General features: G+C 33.7%; 1 protein-coding gene across 3 annotated transcripts; it reads right to left on the reverse strand.

The window, feature by feature from the left end:
* Window positions 1-1,198: 1,198 nt before the first annotated feature.
* Window positions 1,199-7,432, reverse strand: LOC122279140 (BTB/POZ domain-containing protein At1g30440-like). 3 transcript variants are annotated; one of them, XM_043089517.1, is made up of 4 exons: window positions 6,472-7,432; window positions 4,680-4,749; window positions 2,633-3,832; window positions 1,199-1,971 (listed from the first exon to the last, which is right to left on the reverse strand). In XM_043089517.1, the coding sequence occupies exons 1-4, from the start codon at window positions 6,528-6,530 to the stop codon at window positions 1,423-1,425; spliced, it is 1,878 nt and encodes a 625-aa protein (XP_042945451.1). In that variant the 5' UTR covers window positions 6,531-7,432; the 3' UTR covers window positions 1,199-1,422. The 3 variants fall into 3 exon arrangements, with proteins under 3 accessions (XP_042945451.1, XP_042945452.1, XP_042945450.1); XM_043089518.1 differs by having other exon boundaries at window positions 2,633-3,815; window positions 6,472-6,545; XM_043089516.1 differs by lacking the exon at window positions 6,472-7,432 and adding an exon at window positions 5,476-5,555.
* Window positions 7,433-25,962: the final 18,530 nt, after the last annotated feature.

Genomic DNA, 25,962 nt, shown 5'->3' on the forward strand with positions numbered 1-25,962 from the left:
TTTAATTGAGATGAGTTTAATAATTTATTGTATTTGATATTCAAACTCATTTCAACTCATCTCATCTAATCATTACAATTTTTTTAAATTTCAACACAAAATATAATAAACAAATTAATATTTTCAAATTCTAAAATAATAATAATAATATTAAAAATAATATTCTATTCAACTTTCGTCTCAACTCATCTCAACTTAACTTACTATCCAAACCAGCAATTATATATTTGGATATTAGACTCAACTTAAAATTTAACTAAACTGAGTTGATTTCAATCAACCAACAACCAAAATATTTTATTTAATATTACTCAATAAAATAATATTACTTTAAGCAATGCTATGGCCACAAAAAAAATTTCAAATTTATAAATTGAAGTGACTTTATGTGAAACATTATATTTACTTTACAATAAAAATAATTTTACAATATAATGTATTATATTAAAATACGGCAGTTTGTAAATTTATTTTTATAAAATCTTTTACAACTAAAACATTTATCTATTATTTTTCATCTTCTAAAATTTTATCAACCCCCATTATTAGAATCTTAAAAGTTTGGCTAGGTTTTGGTTACCAACAAAATGAACTAAAAGGGAAAATAGGAAATCATCATGAACACATATGAAAGAATTTAAATGAATAAGTAACATAAAAAATATTAACATATTTTTCTTTAGTTTTAATTATAATTTGTTGGATGCATCAAGTCATGAGCTATGCATGTTTTGTTATTTATGTTACTATTTTAGGTAAAATATTACGTAATTTATTCAAAAAATTTATACAGTTTGGATACAGAAATAATTTCATCTCATCTCATGTTATTATTACAATTTTTTTAATTTTCATACAAAATATAGTAAATAATTTAATTTTTTCAAATATCAAAATAATAATAATATTAAAAAATAATATTATAACAATATTTTATTCAACTTTCATTTAAAATTAACTCATTTCATCTCACGTACTCACAAGTACTTGTCATTTATGGGATTGGTCATTATTTTGTTCTATGCCAACTAGATAAAATCTGCTAAACTATATTATAATTTTCAAAATATAAAAATAAGTTTTCAAGTCCTTGGCATGATATGCAGTCCTTATCTGTAGAGCAGACTCAGAGCATGCGCAAATGCCATCAGGCCAGCAATCTTATGTAGAAAGCCCTTCCAGAAAGGCAAAACTGCAATACTCTGCAAACAATGAACTAATTCAAATATCTAGCAAAAACAAAAATAGAGAGATGAGTTACAAATTACACTTTCTTTCCATCCATCTCCCTAATACTTGGTTGAGTTTCGAAATCATAGAGACTGAATCTTGGTTTCTAACTTAAAAACAAAAAAGTGGAACTACGAATGATAAGAACTTATGGAGGAAATACTACAAAATAATAAAAAATTTAGAAAAGGTTTAGTCATTATGAGATGAGTTGTTCTTGTGCTTTCCTTGCCTGTCCTTCATCTTCTCAACCTTCCCATTACCATTACTCTGTTTGCTAACAGATTCAGCTTGAGCACTGCACATCTGAGACTTCAACTTAAACCCAAATTTCTTTGACACACTTCCCCACGTGCTAGAACCCTCTGTGCGACCCAACTTCTCAATCTCCTGCCTCATGTTTGAGCATTCCTTCTCAAGCTCAAATACTCTCATCCTCATATTATCCATCCCCACCTTCAAAACCTGATTCTCCCTCACAGTTGTGGCCAAGCCTCCTTCATTAGATCCAGCAGGTCCACTTCTTAACTGTCTTGATCCATCAAGATGATCTGAAACCAGAAAGCAGCCCGCAATGGAGGTCCTAAGCTGAAGCTGCTCAAAGAAGAGAACTTGAACTACTATTCTAAGAGGAAGCCTCTCGTTCTGTGCAGCATGGGTGCAAGCTTCTAAGGAGAACTTCTGGCAATCTATCAGCCTGCAGAGTTGTTCTCTTTCGGACTCTACCAACCATGGGTGTGACTGCATGTTTGACAACCATGGGGAAACCAGATAAGCCCAAACTTATGAAAATGTTCCCAATCTAGTTTGTTACGTCTTCTTCTTTTTCTTTTTTCATTTTGCCAAGGGCCTCTAATATATTAATGTGTTCTCAACTTTTGGTAAATCCAGTGCGCAATAGCAACAATCTTGAAGCTCATATTGTCTATAAATAAAAAGAATACATGGATGAAAAATTGGGGACTTGGCAGAATGTAGCCCCCATCTGGCTAAAATTTCCAGATGAAACCAAGTCCAAACGAAACTGACCCTGGTTTGGTGCCATTAGTTTGTTTCAGTTTCACAGAGAGAAGTAAAGTCCCGAGGATCAGCTGAACTTCCACAAATCAAGAACCAACTATATAAAACACAGGGCACATTCTAAAAGAAAAAAGAAAAAGAAAATATGACCTCCAGAAAATTTTCAAATAAGCCAAATCTTGTCGAAATTGTAACCTGACACAACCGAATTTCAATTAAGAAAGGCGGTTCAGGTTGGATGCAGTCAACAACTGAATTTGGCTGGGTAATAAGAGCAGCAAGATTGGGCCAAGATGCAAGCAAGTTCAAATATGTTAGACTCCAGGATGCATTATTAACAATTCAATCTCGGGCTTCTATTCAACTATCAAATAATTAGTACCTTCAGATAAATGTCTATTGCACGATAAAGTCCATCATCCAAGGGCCTGGCATAGTCAGGAACTGCAGCAGCAAGAGCTTGAAATTTGGGGAACTTCAAATTAACATCAGGGGCAACCTCTGCAAGATACCCATCAATTAGCTTGGCTACCATCGTGACTGGTGTCAACGAAGGTGACCCGATAAATTGACCATCATCAATTGCACCAGGGGAAGTCCCACCAGAAATCTGATCCATGGCAAGAAAGTGGTCAAGAATCCGTTGCACACAGTCAACATTGTATAATGTCTCCATGGAATAAGAGAAATTGGGCATCAACAGATTTTCGAGTGTAGCTTGATCAAGCTGCATCCCAATTCTTTTCTCCAAACTTGATATGCAAGTGGGGTTCGCTCGAAGAATCATGGCTGTTCGAAGTAGACCAAATAGGAATTTAGTTGGCACTAGGCCCTTCTGCATTGGAAGTAGCCTATCAATCTCTTCCAGGAAAAGTTTCTGATCTTCTTCTGATGGTGGAGCCCCAAAAGCCACAGGTGCCAGACGATTATTGGACTCAATGGCTCCCTGTCGCCGATTCAGTCCTGGCAGGTACTTTTTTGCATAGCAAGTGAGGGACCCAGCAATAATCTCCTGTTTGATTCCATGAGTTTCCATGACTGAAATCAACCTCTTAAAGAGAGGCAAACTTAAAGTACATATATCATCATACCACCAATCTGAACTAGAATTATTTGGTCTCGCCCCTGTACTTATCCCATTCCACAACACACTACCTCCAGTGGCAAGCCACCCAGATAGAGTTGGGTCAGTACATGCCTTAGTGGCCAGCGACTCAAAGCACCTTTCTGTAATGTTAAGTTCTTCAGCATAGCGTAGAACATCATCGCAGGTTTGCAGTGCCTTTAATGAGTCTTTCCAACTTTGTAGAACTACTTGATTCAGGAAGGCCTCAGTTTGAACAATCAAATTTCCTTCACCATAGTCCTCTTTCATTTCAAGATGCTCGGCAGAACAGCGGAGGTACACAACATTTGAGGAAGTAAGTTCAAGTTTCACCCCATAGCAGAACTTGGCCACAAGTTCAAACGTTTTGGCCCCACCAGGAATGTCAGGAAGGTTTATGACACATCCTTCTTCTCCTTGTTCAGATGCCTCTGCAATTAACCTTTCCATAAACCCGCTTCTAGAGAGCAAAGGGAACTGCATCATTAATTATTAACAAGTATCTATAAATGTCATTGTCTGTTCCACCACCTAAACTTGCAAGGATATACCTTACAGCCGATATGAAAGCAACACAAAATTTTCAGCAATCAAATAACACATTATTTGCTGGATGAAGTAAAATGACATTGAACTTTACATAAAGGAAAATTTAAAAGTGCAGCTCTCAACAGAATCTTTGCATTATGCTCATACACTGATCTCGAGTTTGTTTGCCAGCTTGAGCATGAAATCAAGAGAAGAAAATTTATCACCATGTAGCAACGCATGCAACTGACTCAGAGAAACCAAGATTTGAGGTTTTGAACTGATGGAGATGGAGGAGGAGGAATTACTAACAATTAAACCTAGCATCAACTTCTATGGATTTGCTCAAGTCATACAGGCCTTGGTTTGGTCGTATCCCCAGGTCTAAGGTTCGGATCGTTGGGTGCAAACAATTTTTAAGGGCCATCAAAAGGAAAGTTTTTCCTTAAATTACCCGAGATACACTTGTAGGAAACTCCTTGCCAAGCGCTTGTACACCACTAGGATTAGTCGGGATTTTGTTCTTGGACACCGGTGCCAATCATTAAAAAAAAAAAAAAAAAAAAAAAAAAAAAAAAAAAAAAAAAAAAAGCTGGCTTCACACTAAGAGACTATTGGAACAGTACTTGAAAATTGTTCAAGATTAATGGTGGAACGCAAATATACAAGCAATCTAAACAATCATTTCACAAAAAAGGTGAAGCATTTTAGTTAAAAAAAGGCATATATTCAAGTAAGCTTCAGTGAGAACTTACATCTCAAAAGACAAATATAAGTCTAAGTCAAATCAGAGTACCTTGTGAAGATGAAACGACATCTCCCCAACTTCAACAACAATATCACTCGGGAGCCCAGTCGTGCAGAACCTATAATATTACACTCACGTTAATGGTCATCTATAAAAAATTCCGGGAAAATAAGAATTTATATACACTCAAGCACACACCATGTAAGTGAACCCGCACTTTTGTGGTCAAATAGTGAGCTTTGGGTGAAATCAACAATTCAAAACTAGCAAATAAAAAAAAAAATAACCTTGTTCATAAAGCAACAATTCATTGTTTAGTACAAAATCACAAGTTCAAGTGTCAAATAAGTTTATGGTTTGCAGGAAATACCATTTGCTGTTATGTTCTGATTATATCCAACATCAATAGAAAATACAGACCAAAACAGATAGAAATCCATCTCAGAAACTTTCTTTTTCTATTTCCAGGAACACATGTTAAACTTTTTTTTCTTTTTATCAGTAAATCAGAATTTTATTAAAATAGGCGAAGCCAAGTTTTTTTTTTTTTTTGATAAGTAAGAGGTAAATATTATTGATCTGAATGAAATAGGCATAGGCGAAGCCAATTACACAGAACATATACAAGAGCAGCACCTATGCATGAGTACCTAAAAATGTTAAACTTGTGTCCTCATTGTAACTACGAGACAATATACAAAAGGAACACAAGTGTGTCATTGTGTGCATGCAAACGCTTGTATATAATCATTCACGCAACTATCCCAGATTATTCTAACCATAAGACTACAAGAGGCCATATAAGTGAACCCATGTAATACACTAGATGCAAGCCCATACATACTTCTGCAAGAGATCCATATCCTCGTATTTTTTGTTATACATAATCCATATCCACATGATATACTTATCAGATACCAGTCCTTCTTGCATCCTCTCTAATACTTCTCTGAAATATGTACCAAAAGTCAGAAGATAAATTTGTACATCTGCAATCATGTCTACAAGCCTTTTTATCTATATCCCTCCTGTCCAATCGTCACACATATCTTGTACATGCCTTCATACTTGCTAGCATTTGATCTTACATATGAGATTTCCTATGTCATAAACTTAATGGGAGTTTTTCATTGCTTTGGAATCAGAGATTCAGAATGGAAAGTTTATGAAAAAGATTAGTTTGAAGAGTCGGAAAAAAAAAAAAAAAAACCATAATTTCTGTGATAAACAAACTGTGATGAAGTAGTTTGAAGTGCCCATCAGCATTAGGAAGCAGTAAAAATCGTTTGTTACTCGGTTAGACGGACCATCAACCTCAAGTAGTTGAGCCATTCCTCGATTCATGCTATTCCCAAATGACCGAGGCAAAATCGAAACCATTCACAACTAATGGTGTAGGCCCACTTAACGTGTCTATCTTTTGCATTTGAGGACCTCAAGCTCGGACTAGATCTTGAGAGAAACTTGATCCCCACGAAGTGAGAACTAGAAATAAAGTAATGGACAAAGATTTCGAGTCGTATGCTGAAAAACAACGAGCAAGCATCCTTTGTCAAGAAAAAAAAAATATATATATATATATATATATATATATATATATATTGTCGGTTCAGATCGGGAAGTTGTATCTCTGCTACCAAACACATGAAGATTTTTTTAAGCATGAAACATCTCTGACAACCAAGAAAAACAGTCTTAGAGTGCATAGAGTTTTTGTCTCAAAACTCCGACGAAATGGAAATGAAAAAGTAAGAGATTTTAACATAAATAAGTCTTGTCCAACGGTCAACAGAATTCATACACAGGATGATATCAGTCTTAGGGAGACAAAATTACATACCAGGCCTGCCCATGCCGTTGGAATGCATCAGTTTTGGTACCAAGTTTCACGGAAGCCATTTTCACAAAAGAAAAGTACTTCAAAACTTCAAGAAAAGAGCCAAGTTAATGTGAAACCAAACCCTTCTCGGCCTCTATATCACACAGAAAATCAAACCCAATAAACGCTTTGCTTCAAACAGAGCAATCATACGAGCAGAATAGAAACCCGGCTGATCTCTTCCCTTGAGAAACACTAAGAAACCAAAACAAAGCAGAAAAAAACATGATCATCAAAACTCAAAATTCTCAAGCCAAGTCTATCAGAACCTTAAAACAGAACCACAATGTGGTTTCTTCTCTGATTGACCTGCCAAAGACAGCACAAAAATTGCAGAATCACCCTAAATTTTCCAGCAAAATTGCCCCAAATCACTAGATTTAATATAACAAAGCTAGCCTTTCAGAAACCCAGTCCAAAACCGTCAAAAATATAAATTCACTCCATTATTAGCACATACCCACTTCCAGAAAATGGCCTTAATCTAAACCCATGCCCTTCAAAAGAAGTCAATCAGCCAGCATCCTATATTAGGTCAACCCCTCCCATAGACACCCAGCTCTTCAGAAACAGAATACCAAGAAGATTCCAAAGTTCAAGCCCGCACGGAATACAGGGGACCCAAACCACACATTACCCATTAAACAAATAGTAGAAGCAAGCCAGTCTGCAAAAACATCCCTTCATGCAAGAGCCCCAGAAGCGTCTTTATTACACATCGCTCCGAAACCAATCCCCCACGCACGCATGTGCATGTGGGGGGTCCTCTTCCCTCGGAACACATTCATTGCCTGTCTAGTACTAGCTTCAGAGCATCTTTAAACAGACAAAACATGAACAGTAACCTGCAAACCTCCACCAGCATCGAAAATAAAAAACTTGATTTGTATTAATTAAGGAGAATATCAAGATTAATGACAAGCGTTGAAAAAAACATCAATGATTTCGGTCCAGCCACGCCATGTGACACCCTTTGAGTGTCCGTTGCTTCGGTTGCTTAGAAAATAATTGATCAATTAAAAACTCAAGTACAGGACAAATTCTCGGCAGGCGCATAATAATAAAAGAATAAGAATCATTACTGCTATGAAAAATTATTTCAGCTTTAGGAGAGATTTGGATAAAATAAAATTTTTTAATATATTTTTTCTTATCTAATAATTATAAATTTTTTATATTTTTATATAAAATAATAAATAATTTAATTTTTTAAATTTTAAAATAATAATATTATTAAAAAAATATTTTAATAATATTTAATTTAATTTTTATCTCTCCTCAATTTATTATCCAAACTTTTCAATATTTTTATTTTAATTTTGTGTACTATATTAGTATATTGTCCCATGCAGCAGTGGGGACCGTTCGTTTTTGTTTCCTCTTGGTGGGACGGAAATACATATTACAATAGCTCTACAGCCACACACATGAGGAGATCTCGATAGTGTAACTTTTTTTTTAATATATTGTTTTAATATTTTTAAATAATTTAAAAAATATTTACAATATTATTAAAAAATATTTCTTTAATTATTAAATTTTAAAAAATAAACTACTGTCGGAATCCACCATTTGTGGCTTTAGTATTTCTGATATTACAAAGGGATGTTGGAGTAGATTTCTTGAAATTTTCACTCAAACTTTAAGAGAATTATTCTTCATCCTAATACTTATCATATTCGATAATATGCGATAATATGAGTGAATGTCATTTAAATAATTTATTGAAAAAACCATTTGAAATATGTGTGACACATCATTGTATTGCTCAATTTAAAATCAAATTAGAGAGATATATTATGGTGAACCGTCTAATATTTATTGAGTATCTAATTTTGTTTGAAAAAATTCATTTAAAAAACTATAAATATTTATTTCTCTGGTTCTAAGCTCTAGAATGGTAATTTAAAAGACCTAAATCCAGACATGCAAAAACCGCCTCAAGCGGCTTTCCTTTAATGAGAAATGGGTGGGAGCTAATGTAACAGCCCGCTAGAAATTCAATTGTGAAATTTCTATTAACTTTAGGAACCTCGTGAAAACCCCATAAGTTTTCACAAATCCATTAATCGTATAGGTTTTTGTCTAACTACATAGTTAGTGTTATTATTTACTATGGTATCAGAAATGTGTTTTTGATTATTGGAGATAGTTAGAAGTGTCAAAATGTAATATGGTTTGTGCCATTAGACTCGGAGGGCTATTTAAAGTCTTATGGCGCAATAACATTTTTTCATATTTTCGGACAAAACGTCTGTTCAAAAACTGTAGATATTATTGGATAAAAAGAAATATCTTAAGGTAATTTTCATGAATATTATTGGGTAAAAATATTTTGAGTTGATTTTTATAGATATTATTAGATAAAAATATCTTAAGTTGATTTTTTGTAGATACTATTGGATAGAATATTATGAGATAATCTTTTATAGATATTTTGGGTAGGAGAAAACTACACTCAACTCTCAACTCCAGCCTCATCTCTTCCATATCTCATCCATAATTATCTCCAGCCACCTCTCCCCACGAAATTATCTTCATTTACACTTTTCATTGAAAGAATATCAAACACTCTCTCTCGGACAGCTTTTAGGAGGTGTTTTGCACGCCAATTTCGAAGGTGTTGTAAGTGTTTTATCATAAAGTCTCCTTCATATAAGTTGTTCCTTTTTGAGTCTAGTTTACATGGATATATTATTTGCCCCATTTGAAAATTATTTGGTCAGTCAAATATTGTGTAAACTATAGAAAGGTCATTCTGGGAGATAAACTGGAGAATATGTTATAGTTTGGAGTTTTTGACCAAGCTAATGGATAGATATTGGTCAGAAATTTTTATGGAGTATTGTTAACATGTATATATGACTATTGGTTGAGGATTTTTGCATGATTAAAGGTTTTGATGAAAGATGTTCTTAGATTTAGAAACTTAGAAACTGGAAGAGGAAAAAAAACAGTTTCTGTTTTGAGAAAGTTATCTTTGGTGGTCTAAACCTATTCTAATGACTTTAATAATTTTATTGGAGGATCCTAAGCATCTTATATACATGTTATATTATTATTTTGAAGATATTTGTTATTAGTTTCAAAGATATGAAATTTTATGTAAAGAGATATTCAAATAAGCCAAAGTGTGGATATTCTTGGCCAAATTTATGTTTTGGTTAATTTCTAACCATGTGATCTTGAATTTGAAGCTTATATATGTTTTAGGACATCTTTTTAAACCATGTGATGGTTTGGTTTGAAGATCATATATTTATAAGTCATAAATCAAGAGATTTATCAAAACTAGTTGAGGAAAAAGTTTCTGTTTTTGGACTAAGTGTAAAACCAAAAACTCCAAATGTTATTTTGTGATTTTGGTGACTTTGGTTTGATGATTTAAAGTATGGTTGATGTTAGGATGATATTATGAATATGTTAGAAGTAAGATTTGATTTTTGAAACTCTTGGAGATGTTTTGATTTAAGGTCAAAACTTGTGATTCAAGTGCTTAGATCTTTTTACAAAAAAGTTTGGTGTTGATTATTAGTTTTTTTTCTAAATGAATGTTTTAAGTATGGTTTTGAACTTAGGATTGGAAGATGTTTGTTGCAAAATTTTGGTTTAAGCATGAGTTTTGAAGTTGGAAGGAATTGCAACAAAAATAAAGGAAAATGGCCTATGGATGTTTCGACCATAGTGTGTTCTTCATAGTTGTGTTTTGTTTTAAATTTTTTGAGTTGATATTTAAGTTTAGGACAAAATTTACATGAGGAATGTAAATTTTAGTAACTTTTGGAATTAGTATGCAAAATCCTTAAGTTATGGGTAAAACGGTCATTTTCCCACATGTAGAGAGTAAAATGAAAATTTTACTATTTAAGTTAGTCTTTTCCATATTGCAAATTATTAGTGATTTAGTTCTAACTTGTAGAATCACTAATTACAGTTCCTCGTTATCGCACTTGAAGTTTTATAAGAAACGCGGAGATCGTGGTAAGTTAGCTTTTAACTTACTAGCAGTCTACTGTGTATGTGTGCTAAGTAAAGGAACTACAGTGTATGTATGTGTGTTATCATATATATCATGCCATGCCAAGTTATCACGTAATTGTCTATTATACAGAATTTATTCTGTCATCAATTTTTATCTGTTACATAATATATTCTGTTATGTATTACTGTACATTACAAGTACGTCATGCTAAGTATGCCATCTATTACATGTATATCAATTCATGTAATATTCACTGTTGCAAGTATGTCATGTTAAATATGTGGTCTATTATATGTTATGACATGTTACGAAATGTTTCTATCTCAAGTTGGTCATGTATTTCAAGTTATGTTAAGTCAAGTTTGTGTAGAATACATGGGGCCACAACAACTGTGGAGTATGTATTTACACGTAGAATACATGGGGCCACAACAACTGTGGAGTATGTATTTTTCATGTTAAGTCAAGTTTATGTAGAATACATGGGGCCACAACAACTGTGGAGTATGTATTTAACTGCATTGTGATGTGTAGAATGCATGGGGCCACAACAACTGTGGAGTATGTATTTTTCATGTTAAGTCAAGTTTATGTAGAATACATGGGGCCACAACAACTGTGGAGTATGTATTTAACTGCATTGTGATGTGTAGAATGCATGGGGCCACAACAACTGTGGAGTATGTATTTACACGTAGAATACATGGGGCCACAACAACTGTGGAGTATGTATTTTTCATGTTAAGTCAAGTTTGTGTAAAATACATGGGACCACAACAACTGTGGAGTATGTATTTACACGTAGAATACATGGGGCCACAACAACTGTAGAGTATGTATTTTTCATGTTAAGTCAAGTTTCAGAACAAGTTCATGATAAGTCAAGTCTCAGATCAAGTTCATGTCAAGTCAAGTTCAGTTCATGTTTCAATTTAAGTTATGTCAATTATGCTATGTTGTATGCCAAGTTATGCTTTAATTACTTACGAATTTGATTATGCATTTATGCTTTTACTGTCATCCATGCATCATTAGTCTGTGTGGAAGTTTTTTGTTAACTTGCTGAGATTTGTAATCAAATCTCACTGTGGTAGTCCCAACTACCATTCCCCCCGAATGGTAGATCTTGTTACAGGACCTGAAGGAGGATCAGGAGCTGACCAACTAGACACAGTCGACTGAACGACGGTGCGTCGTTAATGTTAATATAGTAGTTAAATTACTACTTGTACGATGGAGTTGCATCTCCAGTACTTTTGGATCATAACTATTTTGGAATAGTGCTGTGATCTTAGTTATTCAATGGATCTTTATGTATGAAGTATGTTTTAAGTATTTGGGATATTTTCAGTTTGGTGCATAGTATTGCTAAAGAAAAAAATTGTCCGCTGCGAATATTGCATAATGTTAGATGCATGTTAGGATTATTGCATCTTATATGTCATGAACGGGGGCAGGTAACCTTGTGTTGCATGTCTCGACGCTTCAAATGTCCGTTCGATCCCAAACGGAATTTGGGGGCGTCACAGCTAATTTTTTGTTCTAGATCTTTCGTTTTTTATTTCTCTTGTATTGCATTTATTTGTTTTGTAATGATTACTGAAGACTCCCACCCTATAGAATCTAGTATCATGTAACCACTTTGTTTATATATGAATTTGCTTTTAAAAAAAAAAAAAAAAAAAAAAAAAACCTAAATCCAAATATCAAGATTTGCTTACTAGAGACTCATGCAGGACTTTACATGACATGGAAGATATTGAAGGGGCTTTCAAAGGCTATTTTGAGCATATCTTCAAATCCTCGAATCCCTCTATCTCAGATATTAAAGAATGCCTCAAATCAATTGATGTCAAGGTGACTATAAAAATGAACGATTGACTAGAGTATGCATTCACAGGAGCAAAGATTGAAGAAACACTCAAAACAATGGCACCAATAAAATCTTCACATCCGGATGGTTATGGAACTTGCTTCTTTCAACACCATTGGAGCACAATTGGAGATGATATTTGTAATGCAATGCAATGCTAAAAGTGTTAAATGGTGAGGGTATGATTTCCTCTCTAAACTTTACTCATATTGCATTAATTCCAAAGCTCAAAAAATCATTGCATGTGAGTGAATTTAGGCTTATTGGCTTGTGCAATGTATTATATAAGATTATTTTCAAAGTTTTAGCAAATAGGCTTAAAAAAGTATTGCCAGTAATCATGTATTGTAATCAAAGCGCTTTTATTCCTAGAAGATTAATTACTGATAACATCATTATAGCTTATCAAGTACTCCAAGCTATGAAAACAAGATAGAAAGGCAACACTAGAACCTTGGCTTTGAAGCTTAATATGTCCAAAGCATATGATAGGGTAGAATGAGTCTATTCAGAGGTTGTGATGAGGAAAATAGGCTTCAAAGAAAAGTGGATAAAGCTAATTATGGAGTATGTCAACTCAGTTTCCTACTATGTAATTGTTAATGGGAAGCCAGGAGATATAATATATCCTACTAGGGGGTTGAGATAAGGGGACTCTCTTTCTCCCTACTTCCTTATCCTCTATTCAAAAGCTTAAGTTCAATAATTAATGAAGTTGAAAGGTGTATTGACATTAGAGGTGTGACAGTGGCGAAGGGTGGTACAAAGATTAATCACTTGATGTTTCCTGATGATTGTATTTTTCTGTAGAGCAACTATGACAGATTGGAGTGAACTTCATAATATACTAAGCAAATATGAGAAAGGATCCGGCCAAGTCCGTAATAAATAGAAATCCTCTCTGTTTTTCTGCTCTAATGCAAAGGAAAATGAGAAAAAAAGATAGTTCAAGCTGCATGAGGAGTTTTTGTGGGAGGTATGAGAAGTATCTCAGGCTCCCAACAATGGTGGGAAGAGTAAAGATCAGTACTTTCAGAGGCATTAAAGATCAGATATGGCAGAAAATTAATAATTGGAAGACTTCATTTTTATGTCATGCTGGAAAGGAAGTTCTAATAAAAGCAATCCTCCAAGCCATACCTACCTACATCATGAGTGTGTTCAGATTAGCCAATTCTTTGTATTTGAAAATCTCTTCCATGATCCAAAATCTAGTAGGGTAATAAGGATGGGGAGAAGAAAATATATTGGAAAAGCTGGAGTAAGATGGGTGAATCAAAATCAAATGGTGAACTAGGATTTAGAGATTTCGAGAGCTTCAATAGAGTTATGTTTGCCAAACAGTGTTGGAGGTTGTTGCAATTCCCAGATTCATTAGCAGCCAAAGTACTCAAAGACAAATACCTCAAGAGGACTGACCTATTAGGTAGGTGCAAAGTAGAGTTGAGGAGCGTCTCAAATCAAAAGAAGCTTGGTTTATGCACTAGACTTATTGAAGGAAGGCCTCAAATGGAGGGTTGTGAATGGGCAAAATATCAATAATTGGGGCCATAAATGGTTGCATTCCCCAACCATTCTCAATGTCCAATCTCCTATTAAAATATTAGAGGCAAACTCTACTTTAAAGGAATTGATAGATGAGAATTCAAGGAGTTGGAAAACTGAGCTTATCAGTGAAATTTTTTAGGAATATGTGGTTGAACAAATCTGCAGCATACATATTAGTAAACTGGGAGGGGTTGATAAGAGGATATGGGGCTACATAAACAATGGTAACTTTTTTGTAAAAAGTGCCTATTTTGTGGACTTACAACACAAGAAAAGACAACAGGAAGAATCCTCAAATGGGTCAATAGCCAATGGTAGTTGGAAGAGAATATGGCAGTTGGAGGTGCCAAGTGTGGTAAAGACTTTCCTATGGAAGGCAGTTCATAATATTCTCCTAATAAGACAAAATCTTTATAAAAGAAAAATTGTTGAAAACCCCTTTTGCTCTATCTATCATATGGAAGAAGAATCTATTACTCATGTGATATGGAGATGCAAGCATCAAATTATGCGAAGTTGATTTTATGCAGGTTTGGAAGAAATGTACTCAAAAACTTCAAAATGAGGATCTAGAGTGGGTATCAATCATCATAAAGAAATGAGTTCATCTTTGATGGGAAGCTGTCCAGCCCTAAGCAGATCATTCAAGCAATTGAGGTGACACAGGCAGAGTTCACTTAAACTAAAAAAAGTGGTAAGGAGAAGCAAGCTCAAGGTGTAGTAGTCAGCAATAACCCACCATGGAGGAAGCCTGGTGAAGGCTAATCAGGTTGCTATAATTGATGAGGTAGGTAAGAAGATGGGCAAAGGAATAGTAATAAGAAATCATGAAAGGGAAATTATGGTTGTAGTGAGCCTTCATAAAAAGATCAAATCCAAGCCTATTTTGGCTGAATGCATGACCTTGTGGAGAGCTATGGAATTATGCATGGAGCTCAATACAAGAAATGTCATCTTTGAGGGAGATGCTCAAGTGCTTGTCAAAGCTTTGAATAGCGATGATTCAGAAAGTTGGACTTGGTATGGTCAAGTCATTGAAGACATCAGAACTTTACTTAGGTGCAGAACTGACTAGACCTGGAAATTGAGTAGCTGACTAGCTTGCAAAGTGAGGATATTCGTGTAAGGATGAGTTTGTATGGATTGAAGAAGTACCTGATGTTATTTCAGAGAATGTTTTAAAAGGCAAACTTTGTAATTGTTTGCCTTTTATGAATAATACCAATGGTTTCCTTTCAAAAAACCAAAAAAGTAAATTCTACGTAATTAAAGTTATTATTTAATCTTTTAGTTTAAAATACAGAGTAATGTTATATATAATGATAGGATGTGCAAATCTCACATATTTATTTTAAAAATTTGATAAATACAATAAATATATAAAAAAATAATTTTTAATTATGAATTATATTCTTTTTAAAAAAAGATTGTAAAATGCGTATTAATATAAATTGCAATTTCTCTCTTTTAACATAATTCGTTTTTAAAATCTTATTCCGCGTTAAACTCGCATTCACCATCGTCTCATTGCAGTGAGGTTTGCGTTTACAATTGTAATATTTACACGTGTTAAGTTGAATAAAAGTAATAAAAAAATCCAAAAATAAAAAATATGTTTGTTCTTCTGCTTTTCTTATCGAGAAATTATAGAGCTACTGATATATAATAACTTGTTTATAATTATGTAATAAAATAATATTATTTTAAATTTTATGTAGATTTCTACTTTTGATTTGATTTGTATAAATTTAATAAAAAATATTATTATATTTAAAGTTGTATATAAATTATGAATAAGTTGTAAATCTATTATAATTACAACCAGATCTCACAAATATAAATTTATAAATTGATATGATTTCATATGATAAGTTATATATATTTTATAATAAAAATAATTTTATAATTTAATCTACTTAATTTAATTTATAAGATTTATTTATAGTTAAAATATTTTTATTTTTTATGTAAGAAGTATGCCCATTTATTCCGGTAAAGATATTTTCAAACGTGCCTCGGCTCTAGATCAAGAATAACACGTCATATGTCCATAAATAGCGAATTCATAATAAGGAGCATTAAAATCCTAAAAGATACTACCCAAATATTAAATGTTAGTGATGGTGACAGGCTTTGGACATGTGGGAAAAAAAAGAAAATAGTTGATTTACAATTTTATACGCAACATTACTTAAGGTAAAATGCTCATTTTATCAATTTTTTATTTTGTAACTACTAGGAACTTTGTTTGTATTATTCATGAGTTTTTCCGGTATACACAGGAATACCTAACTTTAGCAAAATGCGATCTTAGCTCTGTTTAAATGTTGAGTTGAGTTGAGATGAATTGAATTTTTTATGAATAATAATGAATTGATAGGATGGTGTGAGTTTTTTGAGGTCTACTTAAGATGAATTTAGATGTATTTAGATGTTAAAATGAATTTAGAGATATTTATGAAAATTTGAAAAAATGTTATAGATCCCATATATAAAGAGGTGTTGAGTCGAAAAAGGTTATAGATCCCACGTGTAAAGAAGTTTTGAATTGAAATGAGTTTAGTAATTTGAAAGTTGAGTATTTTGATATTAGACTTAATTTAAAATTAGATTAAACTGAGTTGATCTCAATTGAGTCTAACAACCAAACAGAACCTAAGGCATGGTTTGGATAGCAAGATCCTCTCATCCCATCACATCTTAATATCCATGCACAACAAATACAAACGCTTATCAATTTCAAATTTTTAAATTTTTTATCTAATCATTATAATTTTTTTAAACTTCCAAACAAAACATAAAAATAATTCAACTCTTTCAAATTTTAAAACAAAAATAATATTAAGAAATTATATTATAATAATATTTTTATTCAATTTTTTGTATCTCATTTTTTAAAACTCCATAAAATATCTTAACTCAAATCATTTTACTATTATTCACAAACTATTTTATTACTATTTACAAACCATCTCATCTTATAGACTAACTCTATCATATTCCTTTCTTTAGATCAAATTGCCTCTAAAAAAAATAGTATCTCTCTCTCTCTCTCTCTCTCCGCTTATTGGAGGATGGCAATTATTAAATGTTGGAATAGCTTTAAATAAATTGGCTGTTAGATTTAAAAAGAAAATAGTAGTTTTTGAGTCTATTACCTTTTTAAAAAAATCAACTCAATTTTTCTAATGCGCCATTTTTTCAAAAAGAATTTTTCTCAGACTTCCACGACTAGAAAATTAATATATCGCATGGACTATGAAGTAATATAAATTTAAGAAATATTTGTATTTTTATAAGAAAAATTCTATTATAAGGCTTCTTGTAACCACATACACCACACGCTCATAATATGGACAGTCACTTAAAAGGTTTAAAGAAAACTACTCAGAGATTCACTTCCAGACGCTCTCTTTTGAAGCTTTGGGATTCAAATCTCATATTCAACTAGGAAGATGAAAGAAGGAACTCTAAATCTTTAATATTTTGAGTGTTTGAACCAAATATTCTCGTTGAATCTCTTTTGGACTTGCCATTGTAAAATTTCATAACGTAAATTGGTACCCCTCCATTCGGTTGGAGCAACTCGTGAGTTGGAGTAGTCCATACAAATGGAAAAGCAAAAGGATGCTTGTTGGACTAGATGGAGTTGAGTATGGGGTTGGGAAATTTGGGAGGTTGGGATTTAATTTTAGAATTTGGAAGAGATTAGGTTCAAAACATTTGGCAGGTGACGAGATTGAGGGCTCATTTATGGGATAGGAATTGCTTTTCCAAATCGATCAAGCATTCTTCAAATTAAAAAATAAATTTTATGACTGGATTATGTGTAACAGCCCGCTAGAAATTCAATTATGAAATTTCTATTAACTTTAGGAATCTCGTGAAAACCTCATAAGTTTTCACGAATCCATTAATCGTATAGGTTTTTGTCTAACTATATAGTTAGTGTTATTATTTACTATGGTATCATAAGTGTATTTTTGATTATTGGAGATAGTTAGAAGTGTCAAAATATATTATGGTTTGTGCCATTAGACTTGGAGGATTATTTAAAGTCTTATGGCGCAATAACATTTTTTCATATTTTCGGACAAAACGTCTGTTCAAAACTGTAGATATTATTGGATAAAAAGAAATATATTGAGGTAATTTTCGTGAATATTATTGGGTAAAAATATTTTGAGTTGATAGATATTATTAGATAAAAATATCTTAAGTTGATTTTTTTTTTTAGATATTATTGAATAGAATATTATAAGATAATCATTTATAGATTTTTTTTGGGTAGGAGAAAACTACACTCAACTCTCAACTCCAGCCTCATATCTTCCATATCTCATCCATAAATATCTCCAGCCACCTCTCCCCACGAAATTATCTTCATTTACACTTTCCATTAAAAGAATATCAAATACTCTCTCTCGGACAGCTTTTAGGAGGTCTTTTGCACACCCATTTCGAAGCTTTTGTAAGTGTTTTATCATAAAGTCTCCTTCATATAAGTTGTTCCTTTTTGAGTCTAGTTTACATGGATATCTTATTTGCCCCATTTGAAGATCATTTGGTCAGTCCAATATTGTGTAAACTATAGAAAGGTCATTCTGGGAGATAAACTGGAGAATATGTTATAGTTTGGAGTTTTTGACCAAGCTAATGGATAGATATTGGTCCGAAATTTTTATGGAGTATTTTTAACATGTATATGTGATTATTGGTTGAGGATTTTTGCATGATTAAAGGTTTTGATGAAAGATTTTCTTAAATTTAGAAACTTAGAAACTGGAAGAGGAAAAACAGTTTCTGTTTTGAGAAAGTTTAACTCTTTGGTGGTCTAAACCTATTCTAATGACTTTGATAATTTTATTGGAGGATCCTAAACATGTTATATACATGTTATATTATTATTTTGAAGATATTTGATGTTAGTTTCAAAGATATGAAATTTTATGCAAAGAGATATTCAGATAAGCCAAAGTGTGGATATTCTTGGCTAAATTTATGTTTTGGTTAATTTCTAACCATGTGATCTTGAATTAGAAGCTTGTATATGTTTTAGGACATCTTTTTAAACCATGTAATGGTTTGGTTTGAAGATCATATATTTATAAGTCATAGATCAAGAGATTTATCAAAACTAGTTGAGGAAAAAGTTTCTGTTTTTGGACTAAGTATAAAACCAAAAACTCCAAATGTTATTTTGTGATTTTGGTGACTTTAGTTTGATGATTTAAAGCATGGTTGATGTTAGGATGATATTATGAATATGTTAGAAGTAAGATTTGATTTTTGAAATTCTTGGAGATGTTTTGATTTAAGGTCAAAACTTGTGATTCAAGTGTTTGGATCTTTTTACAAAAAAGTTTGGTGTTGATTATTAGCTTTTTCTAAATGGATGTTTTAAGTATGGTTTTGAACTTAGGATTGGAAGATGTTTGTTGCAAAATTTTAATTTAAGCATGAGTTTTGAAGTTGGAAGGAATTGCAACAAAAATAAAGGAAAATGGCCTATGGATGTTTCGACCATAGTGTGTTCTTCATAGTTGTGTTTTGTTTTAAATTTTTCTGAGTTAATATTTAAATTTAGGACAAAATTTACATGAGAAATGTAAATTTTGGAAACTTTTGGAGTTAGTATGCAAAATCCTTAAGTTATGGGTAAAACGGTCATTTTCCCACATGTAGAGAGTAAAATGAAAATTTTACTCTTTAAGTTAGTATTTTTCATATTTCAAATTTTTAGTGATTTAGTTCTAACTTTTAGAATCACTAATTACAGCTCCTCGTGATTGCACTTGAAGTTTTATAAGAAACGCAGAGATCGAGGTAAGTTAGCTTTTAACTTACTAGCAGTCTACTATGTATGTGTGCTAAGTAAAGGAACTATAGTGTATGTATGTATGTTATCATATATGTCATGCCATGCCAAGTTATCACGTAATTATCTATTATACAGAATTTATTCTGTCATCAATTTTTATCTGTTACATAATATATTCTGTCATGTATTACTGTACATTACAAGTATGTCATGTTAAATATGTTATCTATTATATGCTATGTCATGTTACGAAATGTTTCTATCTCAAGTTGGTCATGTATTTCAAGTTATGTTTAAATCAAGTTATGTTACGTCAGGGCTCCAGTCCTTTAGTTTTCTAGTCACGTTTCATCTTGAGTACATTCAGTTTGTGTAGAATACATGAGGCCACAACAATTGTGGAGTATGTATTTAACAGCATTGTGATGTGTAGAATACATGGGGCCACAACAACTGTGGAGTATGTATTTTTCATGTTAAGTCAAGTTTGCGTAGAATACATGGGGCCACAACAATTGTGGAGTATGTATTTACACGTAGAATACATGGGGCCACAACAACTGTGGAGTATGTATTTTTCATGTTAATTCAAGTTTCAGAGTAAGTTCATACTAAGTCAAGTTTCAGATCAAGTTCATGTCAAGTCAAGTTCAGTTCATGTTTCAATTTAAGTTATGTCAATTAAGCTATGTTGTACGCTAAATTATGTTTTAATTACTTATGAATTTGATTATACATTTATGTTTTTACTGCCATCCATGCATCATTAGCTTGTGTGGAAGTTTTTTGTTAACTTACTGAGATTTGTAATCAAATCTCACTTTGGTAGTCCCAACTACCATTCCCCCCGAATGGTAGATCTTGTTACAGGACCTGAAGGAGAATCAGGAGCTGATCAACTAGACACAGTTGACTAAGTGACGGTGCGACATAAATGTTGATATAGTAATTAACGTAAATTACTACTTGTACGATTGAGTTGCATCTCTACTACTTTTTGGATCATAACTATTTTGGACTAGTGTTGTGATCTTAGTTGTTCAATGGATTTTTATGTATGAAGTATGTTTTAAGCATTTGTGATATTTTCAATTTGGTACATAGTATTGTTAAAGAAAAAATTTATCCGCTGCGAATATTGCATATTGTTAGATGCATGTTAGGAATATTGCATCTTATATGTCATGAACGGGGGCAGGTAACCTTATGTTGCATGTCTCGACGCTTCAAATGTCCGTCCAATCCCAAACGGAATTTGGAGGCGTCACATTATGTCACATAGATGATATATACTTTGTGGCTTGAATTGGGGCCATAGCATAGAATTAACTCTTTTTATAAATTTCGCATTTTGCAAATGCTCATGCTACTTGGGTGAATGGCAAGCCTCAACAACCCTAATATTTAAGGACCATGGGGCTTAATTCACCAACAATCCATTATTTCACTAAATGCTTCAAACTCATAATATATTTATAGGTGTACAGGAATTGATAGAATCAGTTGAAACCGACTAGAATTGACTGTCGAACTCAGGGATCGGCCAGAATATGTGGGTCCACTGGCTAGTAAGCAGTGAGAATTTGAAAAAATCGATGTCGGTCTGGTTCGGTCTTGGTTTGAACCAGGTTCAAACCAATGAACCGGTTGACATATTATATATATTTTTATATATAAAATAAAACGATGCGATTTCATTTAACGCAATTTCATTTAAGTAAAATGTCGTCATTTTATATAAATCGTTTTAAGAAAAAAAAAAACTTAAATTTGAACAATGCTGGCATTGTTTTAGTTAGGGCTGTACAAAAAATCGAAGAACCGACCGAAACCGACTCAGACCGGCTGCCGGAGATCAGAACCGGCCGGAACCGGAGTAGAACCGGTCGGCGCACGGTAGGTTTTATTCAAAACCAATGTCCAGCGGTTCGGTCCCGGTTTGAACCTGGGCCGGTTCAGCGAACCGGGGCCGGACCGCTGAACCGACCGATGGTTTAAGTATTATTATTTTTATTTATTTATACATATATGAAACGACACCGTTTCACTTAAAACTGAAGAAGTGAAACGACGTCGTTTTATGGTTTAGTATTGGAAAAAAAAATTAAACGAACGGCGCCGTTTTAACTCTAGGGTTAACACAGCGTCGTTTCCTTCGTCGTCTTCTTCTTCTTCTTCTTCTTCGTATCTCTCACTCTCACCAGCCGCCGCTCCTCTCTCTCTCTCTCTCTCTCTCTCTCTCTCTCTCTCTCTCTCTCTCTCTCTCTCTCTCTCTCTCTTTCTCTCTCTCTCAAGGCGCACGTAGCGCAGCCACGCAAGGCCACCTCCATCGCCAGCTCCCTCTCTCTCTCTAAGCTCACCTCGCGGCGTCATATCTCTCTATCTCTCTCAAAAATCTCGCAGCTTCACCGTGGTCTCTCGCTCTCTCTCATGGAGCACATAGCCATCGACGACGCCGACAAACCGACCGGAGTTACGCCGAGACCGAGGACGATGGTTTCCTCCCCTTTCTCCGGCCTGTTTCGGTCGAGATTTTCATCATTTTCACCCAATCGGTGCGGTCTCGGTTTTTGTCCAAAACCGAAACCAACCGATATGTCAGTTTTCACCCCTAGTTTTAGTTTAGGCTCAATCCCCCCATGTCATCTCTTCTTCATTTTAGTTCTCTCTCTCTCTCTCTCTTCTTTGTGACACCTGGGTGAGGCAGTGGCACATATCGTCATCTCCCTCTCTCTCCTCCCTCTTGCAGTCGTCCACCACACATCTCTCTCTCTCTCTCTCTCTCTCTCTCTCTCTCTCTCATCGCACCTCTCTTTTCTCTCTTATCATGACGCCAAGTCATCTCCCTCTCTCATTGCACGGTCCTGATTCTACTAGTTTGCACATCAATTTCTTAGTTTCTAGCCATTCGCAACGCCGTAGGGACACTGACAATTGACTAGGATTATGTCAAAATTGACATTGCCCATTTCCTCTTCCTTTACCAGCCAGTTTTAACTGCACCGAACTTTCAGTTTTCACCTCTAGATACAGTTGTAAAATACGCAAGTGTCGTATTATCATTTTAAAAAAAGTGGAGTCTATTACTAAAAAATTAATATTTTTAATGTGGGTTACATATTTACTCAATTTTTTTTTTAAAATTAAGCGATGCTTGCAGACTCTGCAACTGCAAATATCATTTTTTATAATAAAATAAAGATAATATAGCATGTGAACTATGAATTTAACAACAAACAATACTTTTAACTATATTTTTCCTTCGTGAACTATTGTCTCATTATTGCCATTGCCTACAAACTATGAGCTATTTGCAAAAACTGACATTAAATTACGTCAATTTGTATAAAATAACAAAATTACTTTTGATGCAAAAAAGAAAATCATTTAGATTTAATGTTAATAAATTTTAATTCCACTTTGAAATTAAATATTTTTCTTACAATTTAGATAAATGACAATATTAACTCAACAATTTCATGAAATGTTTTTTTTTTTTTTTAATGGGAAACTGATTTCATTCATTTATCACAAAAAAGTTACAATAATGACTGCATACATACAGTAAAATTTTTAGATCACAAGTCAACTGCAGCATTTGGAGCTTCACTAGTACACAAAATTCTTTTGTAACTAATATGGTCTTAACTACTGCTGTAACTCTCTATAGACAAACCATCTAAGAGAGAGCACTCTACATAAAATAGAAATTCACACTCCACTCTCCAAAAAAAGATAAGACTTAACCTCTACGAACAAAACGTTCAAGAGACAATATGTTTTTATTTATTTATTATTATTTAAATAAACAAAAGAAAACAACAATAAAAGCATAAAAATATATGTAAAAATGATGAATTACAGTTTAGATCTACTCTAGTAGACTTTGAAATCAACTATAAAAGTCAAATTTGAGAGATCCAATGGCGGGAGAAGCTGCCGGAATGGGTGATTCGCCACTATCTTCCCAACGAACGGCCTAGGAAGCATATTGTGCTACTTATGCTTCACAAAAGGTGCTAGAGGATTGTAGATCTGTTTTTTCAGTCTTGAAGAAAACAAAATAAATTAAGAAAAGAATATAAATAAGGGAAGGAGATGGAGAAAAGAATGAGGGATGGAGAAGGGGAAAGGAAGGTGACGGCTCAACTCCCACGTACGGACATGCATGAGTCGTGATGTCGGGATGATAACAAAACGGGTCACGTATCCCAATGACAAGTGCTAAGTGCGTGTGCACATGCAACACGTGTAAAATAAAAGACGAAACAGATATATTAAAGTCAATAACTAAGTATCAGAATTGTTAAATACAAATTCACTTAAATACAAGTACTTAAAAAAATATTACAGTTATCTAGTGAAAATATAAATAAACTAAAATACAATATCCAAAAGAAGGAAATAAATCCCAACACTTGAGAAAGTGATCCTAGATTACTTATTCGTAGGAGCCTCTTTCTCAGGCTCTATTTCATCATATGTATCAAAATCTACGATACCATGAAATGGTGTCGCAGGGTATCGAATACTATGAGATTGCGAGTCTCAACAAGTAATAAATTAAACAGCCCAAGAGATGAAAATATATTCATGCAACAACAAATATGCGTGCATATGATGAAATATGTATGAGACCCAAAAATTCACTTTTTCCAAAAATAATTATTTTCCAACAGACGCCAAATTCCCATTTGGCCCAAAAACCAAGTCCATTGAAAATAATATTTGTCATTTTTCTAGAAAATGGCCTAGTCTAAAATCTAATTTTAAACCATATGCACCATGATCTCTCCTAGGGATCATCCGCACACATTTGGCTCCCTTTGTCACACCATGTGTAATGACCGTACTTGTACCTTCGTGACGAGAAATGCCCAACGTGTTTGTGGCTAAGTATCATCTATCCACCGCCAGCAGAGAAGCTACAAGTCGGCACGAGAGTGCTACCATCCCGTCTGATCCCGTTGTCGTCCAACGACAACTCAAAGAACGTCACTCAGTATATTACGCTTCCGAGTGACCAGAGGAGTTCTACCGAGATAATACTCATTCTTGGCTTGGGGTCATAATACACACGCACCCAAAAATCATTTCACACATGAAAATTCAGTTTTCATTTGCAACATATGAACATGCATGAACATAATGATAAATACCAAGACATCGAACACCACAAATAAAATTTCACAAATAATTCTATCCTCCAATCCAACTGACCCCCAAACTCCTCAGATTCAACACCCTGCAAAACCAACCAAATAACAAAAGATTGTTAGTGCAAAATATATTTAAATTTCAAAAATGTTCTTTGAAAAATTACTTACAGTGTTAAAAGGCAAAATCTCAAAGATGATGGCTGAAAAATGTAACTTATGGCAGACACCAGAAATCCACATGAACCCAAAATGAACCTCACGGTTTGGGATCAAAATAGGGGCATGGGTTTGAGGCTAAAATGGAACATGGCCAAACCAAAACAAATGGAATTGCGAGGGGGTTTCACAAGCTTGAACATGAATAACCAAGGGAGAAATTAAGAAAAAGAAATGACAATGGAGGCTCACGGCAATAACAAAATCAATAAGAAACACAAAATGCAACCCACGGTTAAGGCCAAAAACAGGGGCACGACAAGAGCAAAAACAGAGAAATGGAAGGATCAAATAAATGAAAATGCAATGGGAATAAAACACAAGTATGAGCCACAAAATTTATTAAGGAAAAATTTGAGGAAAAAAAACAATAAAGGCTCATAGATTTTACCCGCAACAGATGAGGAAAATAGAGAAATAAAAATGCAAAGAGAGAAGAACAGTTCGGTTTAGCAGAAAATTTATAAACCAAAACAAAGAAAGTGAAATGGAGATGTTACCAGTTGAAGAAGTGACCAATGATTTCGGCATAACCAAAATTTGCAGAATGAAGAGGAACCGAAAAAATAAAATGAAGAGGAAGAAGGAGGAGGCAACGACATGGCATAACAGAGAAGAACTAAAAATAAAACCAGAGGAAAAATGAAAGAAATGAGAAGATGAAGCAATCAGCTAAAGAGAAGGAGGGAAGAAACGAAATAAGGAAGAAGAGAAGAAAGAAGCCACGTGTGGCTCGAGAAGGAAGAAGGGAAAAGAAATAAAGCCCTAAGGGCTTAAGGGCCAAAACAATGTCCTTCAGGGGGAATTAATGGGCTGGGCTGTAGTGCAACAGGCTAGGCCCGAAAATTGAAAG

This window comes from Carya illinoinensis, chromosome 10 (assembly GCF_018687715.1).
Source record: "Carya illinoinensis cultivar Pawnee chromosome 10, C.illinoinensisPawnee_v1, whole genome shotgun sequence".
NCBI lineage: Eukaryota > Viridiplantae > Streptophyta > Magnoliopsida > Fagales > Juglandaceae > Carya > Carya illinoinensis.

Excerpts from the sequence above, each read along its gene's own strand:
- LOC122279140 (XM_043089517.1), bottom strand. The coding sequence starts at position 6,530 with ATGGCTTCCGTGAAACTTGGTACCAAAACTGATGCATTCCAACGGCAT. Across the intron at positions 3,833-4,679 it reads TGTCGTTTCATCTTCACAAG|TTCCCTTTGCTCTCTAGAAG; the intron begins GTACTCTGATTT and ends TTAATGATGCAG. Across the intron at positions 1,972-2,632 it reads CAATAGACATTTATCTGAAG|TCACACCCATGGTTGGTAGA; the intron begins GTACTAATTATT and ends TCAAACATGCAG.